This window comes from Phoca vitulina, unplaced genomic scaffold (assembly GCF_004348235.1).
Source record: "Phoca vitulina isolate PV1807 unplaced genomic scaffold, GSC_HSeal_1.0 scaffold8, whole genome shotgun sequence".
Lineage (NCBI taxonomy): Eukaryota > Metazoa > Chordata > Mammalia > Carnivora > Phocidae > Phoca > Phoca vitulina.
This window is the reverse complement of record NW_022589711.1, coordinates 51,991,280-52,005,248: the sequence shown is the minus strand read 5'-3', so window position 1 is coordinate 52,005,248 and position 13,969 is coordinate 51,991,280. Positions and strand designations below refer to the sequence as shown.

The following is a 13,969-nucleotide window of genomic DNA, read 5'->3' as shown; positions in this document are numbered from 1 at the left end:
GGCATTAATGGCTAAGGTATTCCTACTTTCTCTCTCTTTCTCTCTCTCTCCTTAAATATTCAGCACTTTTCAGAGAAACTACCTGCCCCCAAAAATAGTTCTGCATACACCTCAGATTTCAGAACAGTCCATGAGGACATCAGTTGATGAGGAAACTCAAATTCTAGAGTGGGTAATTATTTTGTACCTCTATTCTACATATGTTTGGTTAAAAAATCTGCCATTTCTTTTCAACATAAAATGGAAATCTTCCACTGAAAGATGAACTGCAATGACCAGATTGCTTCCCAGAAGATGTTCTGGCCAGTCTTAGCTCCCTCTTTTTTATAAGCAGTATTTGGTACAGAAAGGAAAACACGACAACGTTACCTCTTAAAACTACAATACAATATGGACCTCAATGCAGAGAAGCATGAACAATGACTCCTCTAGCAAACTTGCCATGTTTCAAAGCCTTTTCAAAGTTGAACCAGTTAACTGAACTAGAAAGTGTGTAGAGACACAATCAGCACAATTATTACAAAAACCAGTAAGACCAGATGCCCAATAAATTATTTTCAGAATTAAACTGCATGAAATGTATCCATCAACAAGATTTTAATAGATACCTTTATATGGTAATTGCAGTCTTTAGTGCTATAGGATATATTAATCTATATTAGATCTGATCACTAATGTCAAGGAGCTTGCATCTGGTAAGATAAGTAGGGCACAGAAACCAGTAATTCTAACTAAAAGAAGAAAGGGAATATACAGATAAATGTCCTATCAAGGTCCAAAATATGGAAGTTATTTTTGCAGAAATTTTATTTTGCAGAAATTGAGAGAAGTTTTATTGGGTCTTCAGAAATGGGAAATTTTGGACATCTATGATAGTGAGAAGCAAAAGAAATTAAAGAAGTAAAATAAAAAGGTATTTTCTCCTATTGTCACCTTGTGGGCATAAACTCATCCTCCCCTGATAGCTTTCAATGTTGGTCCTCTTCTTTTCTTCTCCCTCAAAGACCTCTCCCATGTTTCTCAATAACTCTTGACTTAGTTTTTCAATATAAAGTCAGTGCCTTATCACAATCTTGACGTCATCTGCTCCCACTGAAACACCAAATTTAGGCACGTAATTCTAAATGGTGCAAAAGGACATGAGGCAATTAAGAAATATCTCTTTCAGGAATTCTTAATCTCAGGAAACAAACTGAGGGTTGCTGGAGTGGGGGGTGGGGTGGGAGGGATGGGGTGACTGGGTGATGGACACTGGGGAGGGTATGTGTTCTGGTAAGCGCTGTGAATTGTGCAGGACTGTTGAATCTCAGATCTGTACCTCTGAAACAAATAATGCAATATATGTTAAGAAAGAAAAAAAGAAAAAGAATGTAGCAGGAGGGGAAGAATGAAGGGGGGGAAATCGGAGGGGGAGAAGAACCATGAGAGACGATGGACTCTGAAAAACAAACTGAGGGTTCTAGAGGGGAGGGGGTTGGGAGGATGGGTTAGCCTGGTGATGGGTATTGAGGAGGGCACGTTCTGCATGGAGCACTGGGTGTTATGCACAAACAATGAATCATGGAACACTATATCTAAAACTAATGATGTAATGTATGGGGATTAACATAACAATAAAAAATTTAAAAAAAAAAAAAAAAAAAAAAGAAATATCTCTTTCATTCTTGTTGTTATTATTGCTGTTGACACCTATAAATAAACAAGGTGATAGGTTGCCCTGGTTTTAATATAATTATGCTTTTGACATTATGTTGTAACAGTACAGAGTGACACATCCTTAAATGCAATAGCAAATAAGATAAACAATGTTGGTTTAAAAAATGAACACTGAACTAGGATTTCCTTTTCTTGACCTACCTCACCTCTACTGAGTGCCGTCATTTTAGTCACATAAGCTCTGCTTCCCAGGTATATCTTTTGTCCTTCGATAGCAGTATCATAGTTATTGTAAGGCTCAGATGAGACTATTTATATGAAAGCTCAGTTAAAAATTGAGAAAGCATTCTACAGTGGGAAGATCTATTATATATAAGGCCAAGGGGCAGTGTGGTATCATCAAAATCTCATAATTTCTGGAGTTAAGACCTAGATAATAGTTTGGGTTCTATTACTCACCAGGATGGACTTAAGTCAACAAGCTTCCTAAGCCTCAGCTTTTTATCTACATTTAATGGTCCATTCCTGTCCTTCCTCACAGAGTTGCTGGGCAAATTACATATAAATCTAAAAGCCCTTTAGAAACAACAAAAACTAAATAAACTATATTATTTGTACCAGCACAGCCCTTAATACCACTGCTATGACTATCACTGGTAGAGTTACTCTCATAACAGCTTATAATACTACTTTGTATTAAAACAAAGACTGACTTAAAGGAGTCATTTTATCATTGATTTAGCTTCAAATATAATTGACATGGATTAAGGCAGTGTTAAACAATAAGAATTTGTATGTAATTTGACCTTAATCCCTCAATTGAAAAAAAACTCAATAGTTCATAAGCTAAATAATTCTAATTTTAGAGATAACTGATACAAGGCCAAACATTATCAATATAATTGTTTTAAGTTTATAAAGTAAGTAAACAATGATTGTAACCAGAAAAGCAAACCTTTTTAAAACATTTTAATCATTATCAATCACTGAAATGTCAGGGATATGTGTGCTAAAAGCATCAAACTATTCATTAAAAAAGCCCCAATACTGGAGTGTCTGGGTGGTACACTGGGTTGACTGTCTGACTCTTGGTTTTGGTTCAGGTCATGATCTCAGGGTCCTGAGATCGAGTTCTGCATCGGGCTGCAAGCTCAGCATGGAGTCTGCTTGAGATTCTTTCTCCCTCTCCCTTTGCTCCTGACCCCTGCTCTCAATCTCTCTCTCTCTATAAAAATAAATAAATACATATTTTAAAAAAGGACCCAATACTTTCAGCCTAGTTACAAGTCTTCGACATGTTTAAAGCTATTCAAATTGCATTATTTTTAAGTGCATAATTTTCCTAAATTCAAATGTCAAGGCTCCCAAGTTGTCCAAAGCACTGAATTATGTTTTCACTTCCCAAATGATGATGTACCAGATGTTACTCTCATAACTTTCTTGTCTTTCATCATTTCCTTCTTCCAAGTTGGAGAAAGAAAATAGATATAGGCAGAAGGGAAGTATCTTGTCTGCTCTAACAAATATCATAGACTGTGTTGCTTAAACAACAGACGTTTATTTCACGTAGTTCCAGAGGCTGGGAAGTCCAAGATCAAGGTGCCATCAGATTTGGTTCTTGCTGAGGGCTCTTTTCCTGGCTTGTAGATAACTATCATCTCATTGTATGTTTACATGACATCTACTATGTGTGCTCACAGAGAGAAAAAGTTCCAGTTTCTTATCCTCTTTCTCTAAGGATATGCTATTCCCATTATGAGGGCTCCACCCTTATGACATCATCTAAACCCAATTACCTCCCAAAGGCCTCACCTCCTAATACCATCACACTGAGGATTAGAGCTTTAACATATGCATTTTGGGAGGACATGTTTTGTTTATAACAGGGTGTGACTGGAGGCTGAGTCAGAGTAATATATTAATAAAATATGGCGTTCACTTCAATTAGACAGTGTGTATACATGTAAAGAACTCAACCTCGTCCCAAAAGATGTGTAGCATTTGTCCTTGGCCTCCAGAAATTGATATTTGTTTGCCTGAGGGCCTTAGGTTAGCCAGAGAGAAACAATGTTTTAGGGTTAGCACTTTGGGTCATGCAACATATCAGTCTACCAGGAGCCTGAGTTCAGCCACATGGGCAATCATTCAATCAATCTTATATAATGGAGTCTCAATAAAAACTCTTAACACCAAAGCTCAGGTGAGTTTCCTGACTGGGTGTATTTGACATGCACTGTCACCTATTGATACCAGAAGAGTAACACATTCTGATTCTATAGGAAGAAAACAATAGAAACTCTGCATTTGGTACTTTTGGTGTCTCCTATACTCTGCCCATATACTTCTTCCCTTGGCTTCCTTGTATGCTTTCCCTATAATAAACAATAACCACAAGTATAATACTTATAACAGCTTTCAGTGAGTTCTATAAGTCCTTCTAATAAATTATCAAGCCAAAGAGTGGTGTTGGGAACCACCCTTGACCTGAACTTAACAGTTGGTGTTAGAAGTGAAGGTGGTCTTGAAGACTGTGCTCTCTAACATTGTACTGGCCCAGACTTCTTGCAACAAGTAATTATGATAATAAGTGAAAACTCTAGGAAGAGAAGGATCTTTCTATTTTACCCACTTTCATATGCTCACTATATAGTATAATGTCTAGTATGTGGTAGAATTCCAATAAATATATATTGACTAAATTTTAGGTTTATTGAGGCTGACTTTGAGGGCAAAGGAGCATTTGTGCTGTGGACTGTAAGATCACCAATGTAATCATAGTTAACTGTTCACCTGCTGTATATAATCTGCTCCATCTATACTTGGGATAGGCAATTCTTTAAAATTCAACAAGTTCATTGAAAGCCTTCCTTTATCAGAGAATGTACTTAATGTTGTGATTGGGGGAAATACGTGGCCCAGGTAGCAAAGATGGATATGATAAAATTCCTTCCCACTAGAAAAACAGACACTAAGTCCTGTGATACTAAAGCAGAAGTAGTATCTAATTCTCACTGATATGGATAATGGAAAGAGTTCACTTACCAGTAAGATTTTGAATTGAACTACAAGGAAGGTTAAGAATTACATAGGTACAGAACAAAAATAAAAAAGTCAAATATAACAGCATCATCAATATAACTATGGTAGTATTACTTTCATCCTTTATATATTTTATTACACATATGATGACTCTATAATAATAATCTAAAATATTTCATCACCAATTTTTAACCTCCAGTTTGAAAATAATCTGACTTTAGAATTTTATATCAAACAACTCTTATCTGTAATCGTTTTATGTATACAAGGTTCAGTTCAAACTAATAAAAACATAAAAAGATACCAATCTTAGAGTAAATTTATAGAGGATAGTAGAAAGACAAGATTCAGACTATACCTTCTCTGTATATGATGAAAAGATGCAACCCTCCCCACTCCCACACAAATGCCTTTAAGCATTCTGATAATTTGACAAAATTTAGGTTGTTTTACAAGCATTTTCAAAATCTTGTAAACCTCAAAGAGAATGAAACATCAAACAATATTAAAATTCAAGTCAGTTAAAACTGGTTAAATAGCAAAAATTTTAAAATTAAGGGCACTATCTGAATAAGGTAAAATTTGTCGGAAAATCTGTCTCAACAGATTGTGACACAGCAGTGTTTCCTGAACTACTAAAGAAGGTGTTTCAGGAACAGAAGTTTCTAGCATTTGTGAGCTTATTTTGTGTGAGAAAGTGATGTCTTCTAGAACTTTTATTTACTCTACTTTACAAAAAAAAAAGTATCATTTAATGCCATTAAAATTATTTTGGGCTTCCTTTCAAAACGGCACAATAAATGTAAACTTAATCAAGGGGGCAAAGTATTATACACTGAAAACTATGAAACATTTCTGAAAGAAATTAAGGAAAAAACAAATAAATGGAAAGACATCTGTGTTTATGGACTGAAAGATTTAATATTGCCAAAGTATCCATACAACCCAAAACAACCTTCAGATTCAAAGTAATCCCTATAAATCCCAGTGGCATTTATCTTCAGAAATGGGAAAAAAAATCCTAAAATCCACACGGCATCTTACAGGATTCTGAGTAGTCAAAACGATTTTGATTTTTAAAAAAATGTTGGAGGACTCACACCTCCTGATTTTAAAACACCTTCAAACCTACAATAATCAAAAAGTGTTGTACTAGCATAAAGACAGACATATATATGAATGAAACAAAACAGAGAACTCAGAAATAAACTCTCACAAATATGGTATAGTGATCTTTGACAAGGGTGCCAAGACTATACAATGGGGAAAGGATAGTCTCTTCGACATATGCTGTTGGAAAAACTGGGTATCTGTATGCAAAAAAAATAAATACATAAAATTGGACCCTTACCTTACACTATATAGAAAAATTACCTCAAAATGGATTAAAAACATAAATGTAATACCTAAAATTGTAAAATTCCTAGATGAGGGGCACCTGGGTGGCTCAGTTGTTAAGCATCTGCCTTCGGCTCAGATCATGATCCTAGGGTCCTGGGATCGAGCCCCGCATCAGGCTCCCTGCTCCACGGGAAGCCTGCTTCTCCCTCTCCCCCTCCCCCTGCTTGTGTCCCTTCTCTCGCTGTGTCTTGCTCTGACAAATAAATAAATAAAATCTTTAAAAAAATAAAATAAAATAAAATTCCTAGATGAAAACATTGCAGAAAAGCTTCATGACATTGAATTTGGCAATGATTTATTGGATATGAAACCAAATTCACAGGCAATAAATGTAAAAATAGACAAGTGGGGTTACATCAAAATTTCTGCACAGCAAAGAAAACAATCAACAAAGTGAAAAAGTAACCTACAGAATAGGGAAAAATATTTGTCAACCATATATCTGATAAGGAGTTCAAATTCACATATAAAGAACACTTACAACTTAACAGCCATAAAACACATTTAAAAATGGGCAAAGGACTTAAATAGACATTTCTCCAAAGACATACAAATGGCCAACATGTACATGAAAAGTGGTTAACATCACTAAGCCAAGGGAAATGCAAGTCAAAACTACAATGAGATATCACCTTGTATCTGTTAGTATGACCACTAACAGAAAGGAAGGAAGGAAGGAAAGAAGGAAGGAAGGAAGAGAAAGGGAGGTAAGGAGGAAGGAAATAACAAATGTTGGTAAGGATATGGAAAAACTGAAACCTTTGTACACTGCTGTTGGGAATACAAAATATTGCAGCTGCTATGGGAAACAATATGGAGGTTTCTCAAAAAATTAAAAAGAAGGAAATTTTTTCAGATGCTACAACATGGATGAACCTTGAAGACATTACTCTAAGTGAAATAAGCCAATCACAAAAAGATAAATACTACATGATCCCACATATATGAGGTATCTAAAGCAGTCAGACTCAGAAACTGAAAGTAGAATGGTGTTTGCCAGAAGGTGAGGGGAGGGGAGAAAGGAGAATTGTTTTGGGGACAGAATTTCAGTTTTGCAAGACAAAAAATTTCTAGAGATCTGTTGCACAACAATGTGCATATAGTTAATGCTATTGTAATGTAACACTTAAAAATGATTACGATGGTAAATTTTATGTGTTTACTATAACTTAAAGACAGAAAGGAAAAAAGGCATGAGTTTAGACTATGTTGCACCCACTCTGCTCCAAACAGATAGCAATGATGAATAAAATTAAAAAATGTAAAATCTAAATGACATAGCCAGGTTTAAAGCAAGCTAAGCGTCCCTCTGAAATGGAAACAAGCATCCCTGTGGAATGGAAATGAAGGACTGACTAGGTTGGAGCTACAAGCTCCATATCCTGACATTGGTGGTGTGCCCCAGAGTTCCACTCTGGTCAAGTCAATGGGAATAAATCCCTCTATGCAGGATGGGGACCAGAGCCAGCCTACCTGCTTATACCAGTGGCTGGGATAGTTTTCCTTCTCCACCTGTAAAAAGGCTAAAATGGAAATGCTGATACTACTTTAGACAAAATCTAGTGAGAGACACAGCCTCACAATGAGAGGAACTAGACCTAGCCCAGGCCCCCTTCTCCAACCCATGTTACCCTAGGATAGGAGCCTTGAAATGACTCTAACATCTTATGCTAAACTAGGGCCACTGGAGGCTAGATAGCAGCTGCAGCAGCAACAACAACAACAACAAACTAGAAAGTGAGGGCAGACCTTGGAGGAAGAAGATCATGAGGTGGGGCAGGGGAGGGGAGAGAAATGTTCCTGCAGACCAAAATTCCAAACACATGGAGAACTAATTTTAAATTCTAAGATAATTTCAACCTAATTCTAAAAATGATAGCCAAAAAAATCAATGATTAAAACATGAATTCATTATCAAAGAAATTAAACTTTCTTTTTAAAAGAAAACTTCAAGCCTAATATACACCAAAAACACTTCAAGAAAGCCTATGTTAACAGCCTGCTTTAAACTCACCACAGGGTCCCTGGCTGCGCTGGTACTCTCCTGCTGAGGCATGCCACACAGAGGGACTCAGTACTGCCGGAGTGATGGAGCCTTGATGCTCTCTTCTCTTTCAGGTTTGCCTCCCCTAGTATCAGCCTTCTCTAGTCTTATAACAAAATCTTCAGGCCTGTGCCCACCATTTAAAATTAAACAGAATAGAGACTCCAGAAATGGACCTTCAACTCTATGGTCAACTAACCTTTGACAAATCAGGAAAAAAATACCCAATGAAAAAAAGACAGTCTCTTCAATAAGTGGTGCTGGGAAAATTGGACAGCTACATACAGAAGAATCAAACTGTACCATTCTCTTACACCATACACAAAGATAAACTTAAAATGGATGAAAGACCTCAATGTGAGACAGGAATCCATCAAAATCCTAGAGGAGAACATAGGTAGTAACCTCTTCGACATCGGCCACAGGGACTTCTTTCAAGACACATCTCCAAAGGCAAGAGAAACAAAAGAAAAATGAACCTTTGGGACTTCATCAAGATAAAAAGCTTTTGCACAGCAAAGAAAACAGTCAACAAAACTAAGAGGAAACCCATGGAATGAGAGAAAATATTTGCAAATGACATTATTGATAAAGGGCTGGTATCCAAGACCTGTAAAGAACTTATCAAACTCAACACCCAAAAAATAATCCAGTCAAAAAATGGGCAGAAGACATGAACAGACGCTTCTCTAAAGAAGACATATAAATGGCTAACAGACACATGAAAAAATGTTCATCATCATTAGCCATCAGGGAAATACAAATCAAAACCACAATGAGATACCACCTTATACCAGTTAGAATGGCAAAAATTAACAAGACAGGAAACAAGTATTGGCGAGGATGTGGAGAAAGGAGAACTCTCTTACACTGTTGGTGTGAATGCAAGCTGGTACAGCCACTCTGGAAAACAGTATGGAAGTTCTTCAAGATGTTAAAAATAGAGCTACCCTATGACCCAGCAATTGCACTACTAGGTATTTACCCCAAAGATACAGACGTAGTGAAAAGAAGGGGCACATGCACCCCAATGTTCATAGCAGCAATGTCCACAATAGCCAAACTGTGGAAGGAGCTGAAATGCCCTTCAACAGATGAATGGATCAAGAAGGTGTGGTACATATATACAATGGAATATTACTCAGCCATCAGAAAAGATGAATACCCACCATTTGCATTGACATGAATGGAACTAGAAGGGATTATGCTAAGTGAAATAAGTCAAGCAGAGAAAGACAACTATTACATGGTTTCACTCATATGTGAGAACATAAAGAATAGCACAGAGGACCATAGGGTAAGGGAGGGAAAACTGAAGGGGGACAATTCAGAGAGGGAGATGAATCATGAGAGACTATGGACTCCGGGAAACAAACTGAGAGTTTCAGAGGGGAGGGGGCTGGGGGGATGGGGTAGCTGGGTGATGGGTATTAAGGAGGGCACGTGTTGTGATGAGCACTGGGTGTTACATGTAACTAATGTATCATTGAACACTACATCAAAAACTAATGATGTACTATACAGCGGCTAACTGAACATAATAAAAAAACATAAAAAAATAAAATAAATAAAATAAATAAAAAAATAAAATTAAACACCAGCACTCACTCCAATTAGTTCTATCCAGAAAGAGGGTGATTTGAAAGTAAGAATCCCTGATGATCTATGTCAGCCATGCTATACTTATAATCAAAGGGAAATTGTTCCCAGTCGCCTCTACCATAAGCAGGAAAAAATTATGATTCTTGGTATGGGGCAAGTTTGATTTAAGAGAAGGGGAAAACTGAATATCTGGGTACCCCAAACAGGTAACTCAACAGGTAATTATTGGCTTTCTAAGGCATTAACTCCTTTACAAAAAAAGCACCCACAGTAAAATTATCTAGTCAAGAATTTCTTAAATTCTCTCCTATGGGCTCAAGCCTCCTGTGACTTAACCCTAGTTCTGAGCAAGAATAATAAAAAGTATGAATCTCTGGACATGCTTCAGAGTAGGAAGTTCACCTATCTCATACTGAATACCCAGGTTCCTCTCAGGAACTTTGAGATTGTACCCAACAAGGGTGCCCCTCCCCACCATTGCCCCCTACACACACACACACACACACACACACACACTCCTATACAACTGTCCTCTGCCTGCAATACTGTTGTCAGACTTTCTGTGTTTTTCTTCTTCCCAAACCTTTGGAAATGAACTCTGGTTCAAAGAGCTGAACTCATCATTTTTGTATAATTGCTAGTTTTAGCTCTTTACTTGATGACTGATTAAATCCTTAAGTCAATATTATCCTACGATCATCTCCATGTTTTAGTTTGTATTATAGTCAAAACTTTTTTTTAAGATTTTATTTAATTATTTATTTGAGATTGAGAGAGAGAAAGAGCATGGGGAGGAGGAGGGGCAGAGGGAGAAGCAGACTCCCTGCTGAGCAAGGAGCCTGACATGGATGTGGGGCTTGATCCCATTACCCTGAGATCATGACCTGAGCTGAAGGCAGACACTTAATGACTGAGTCACCCAGGCGCCCCAAAACTTTTTTTAAAGCTTAATTAATTGGAATTACTCAAAACAACAACCTTTTTGTTTTGCTTATTTTAATTCTTACATTTAAAATATAGACTCACAATAAGTGGACATTAAGAACTGTTAGAATTATGGCACATTAAGAATGAAAGCTCACTTTTGTTTTAACCAAAAATGTATTTATCTGTGTTATAGTGAATAGAACAATTAAAAAAAATGTGCATATACACATCTAGTATATGAATGCAAATGCATATCTGAATATGCTCAGGAATAAAAGAGTAACTTAAAAATCCTAATATGAATGACAGATATATCACTAAAAAGCAAGCATAATATAGCAGAGATTCATTTAACTGAATATGAAAAGAGTTTAATAGAAGTTATTTAGTATTTAATTTAGAATCTCATAGGCATAAGTGAACTTCCTGAATAACTATGCTGTTTACTGAGATCATAGAAAGTAAGGGTGGAAATCTTTAACCATGATTTTCAAGGATATCTCTTTGTGAACTACAAATAGGCACATTCCCTCATGAGAGAAAAGAAATTATGAGTTATCATAATACTTGATACATGAGATTCAGTGCAGCCACACTCTCCCAATGCATAAATTATTATCTTGAGAGTCAGACAGGCATCAGATGACAGTTTACTACTTTAAAATGTCAGTGCTTATAATGTAGCCACTGGAGCTACCTAATTTTGTCAGCTTAAGGTTGAAAAGAGATGTTAAACAACATGGTGTCCAATACACTGTGCTATGGGTCCAGAAATTAAGCCAAAGAGGGGAGCTAACTTGCCCAAAGAGAAATAGTAACTGAAATGTAAATAAAACTCAAATATCCAGCCCCTAATTCAGAGCTCATTCCATAAATTCACCTTGTCTTTGAAGTGACCAGTTATGACAGGAATCTGATGTATTAGGTACTAAACAGATTTATTAAATACAAACAAAACACAACCTATTCCAAAAGTTTTTTCTCCACAAGACAGAAAAGACTCCCAGACAAACTGAAGAATTTAACTTCTTAAACCATCCTATGTGCTTAAAGGAGAAGTAACAGGAGAAAGGAAAAACCTTTTACCCCTTGAATTAAGCAGAAAGGTAAAATTCGAAAGACTGACATATCCTCTAGAAGTAGAAGCCAGATGAAGAGAATTTATATTGCATAGCAAGTAACTAACTCTTTCTCAAGAGGGCATGATCCCTCACATTGTAAATTGTAAAAATCTTAATGAAATCCTGACATACTGGGTCGGAAATTCTAAAATGACTTCAACTTCTAATTTTCTTCCCTAAAATAATGGTTACTTCACTAGCTCTCAATGCCAGGTTATGTGTGCACACAAGCGCATGCGCATACATACACGCATGCTTTACGAGGTACTTACCGAGCTGTAGAGATAGCCTTCACCATTCATGGCCACATAGAGGCTGGCCTTCACCCCTTGGATAGCCACCACACGCAGGCCCACAGGAATTAGATTGAAGAGGGCTAGAGAGGAAAAGAGAAAACAGAGAGGAAAGAATCAGTGACCTTTTGAATAAATCATCCTGCTTCTTAAGATGACTATTTTGAGAATTAAAAACTACGAATTGAAATTAGTAGGGAGAGAGAGGGAGACTGAGGAGAGGAGGAGAGCTGACTTCTTGTCTCTGCACTACCTTTAATTACCTATGTGACCCCAGGTAAATCACATAAACTCATCTGCAGTAAAGAGGTTACATTCCATTAGAAGGTCTCTATGGTCCCCACAGTTTCGTTTCACAAAATGAGCACATACTCAGTGTAATAAGATTTTTTCAAACAAATAAATAATTTGAACCAAAACATTCTCAACAGTAGAAAATGTAATTGCAGACATAAGTAATAATAAAATATGATCTTTATTCAACAGTCTCACACAATTCACAGTGCTCACCCTGTACCTCTGAAACAAATAATACATTATATGTTAAAAAAAAAAAAAAAGAAGAAGAATCTAGCAGGAAGGGAAGAATGAAGGGGGGGAAATTGGAGGGGGAGACGAACGATGAGAGACTATGGACTCTGAGAAACAAACTGAGGGTTCTAGAGTGGAGGGGGTTGAGGGGAGGGGTTAGCCCAGGGATGGGTATTAAAGAGGGCACGTACTGAATGGAGCACTGGTTGTTACATGCAAACAATGAATCATGGAACACTACATCAAAAACTAATGATGTAATGTATGGTGATTAACATAACATAATAAAAAAAGAAAAAAATATATGATCTTTATAAGTTATGCCAGAGTGTCTTGTTTTCAGATTTTTCCCTGTGGTCCTAAATATTGTCTTGAATACAGAAGATAAAGATAAAAATCACTGGCTCATTCTTAGCTACATTGGTGGAATGAGAGCATTTCTTTTAATAGTTTAATTCTTTTACATGTAAATGTAGATATATAAATAGACAGATCAATAACTGATAGCTTAAGCTCTAATGGATATATTTTATATCTCAGAATACACACACACACACACATATACACACACGTATGTATATAGACATGCACAAAACCACTAAAACCATTAAAAGTTAACTTGTTAAAATTAATTCAATATCATAAGATGAAATGGGAACCTGCTTGTAGTCTTTAAATATTTGGGTTGTCCATCACTGAAAATATTCAACAGTCTACATGTCTACTTGGAGAAGGTACTCAAATACCAAAGAGAAAAACAAGAAGATAATAATCTTCCAACAATATATTTTTATGAATTATATCTCCCTAGCATTACTCTAGTTACTGTTGCGATTATAAAATGAGCATAAGCATAAAACATTGCCCCTTCCCTGAAAGAATTCGCATTACATAAGGGAAGAAAGTAATCATATAGGCTCTGTAGATGACAACATGGCTACGGACTAAATATCTCACAGCTGCATGCATAAGAGCATATATCTGTAGTTCACTTTAACATCCTGGTTTAGTTAGAGGTTCTTATCCCTCTTTTCTACTGATAAAATGTCCATCAGTTCTGGTCATCTTCTTAGTTTTGAATGTAAAATGTATGAAAATCCACCCAAGGGCTACCTGGAATGACTGATTATTCCCGGCTTCTCTCAACTTGGGATGGTAAGCTAACCAACACCCACACACACACACACACACACAGTATTTGGCAGTCAAATGTTCAGCTGATAGTTGTAGAGGATCAAGCCTGAAACCACAGATTTACTCTAGCAGGTTTTAATTTCTAGATGTGCTTGACACTGGACCAGTCTCTCTGCCTCCTTGAACCTGTTTCCTCATTTGTCATGAAAGTTGAGACTAGA

The 13,969-nt window shown here is 36.6% G+C and overlaps 1 protein-coding gene across 3 annotated transcripts in view; it reads right to left on the bottom strand.

The window, feature by feature from the left end:
- The window catches only part of FGF12 (fibroblast growth factor 12), a 572,489-nt gene that overhangs the window by 178,848 nt on the left and 379,672 nt on the right, over positions 1 to 13,969 (bottom strand). For all 3 annotated transcript variants that reach the window (XM_032406908.1, XM_032406907.1, XM_032406906.1), the window contains one exon: positions 12,063 to 12,166. In XM_032406908.1, the coding sequence (XP_032262799.1) occupies positions 12,063 to 12,166 (104 nt within the window). The remainder of the gene's footprint in view (positions 1 to 12,062; positions 12,167 to 13,969) is intronic.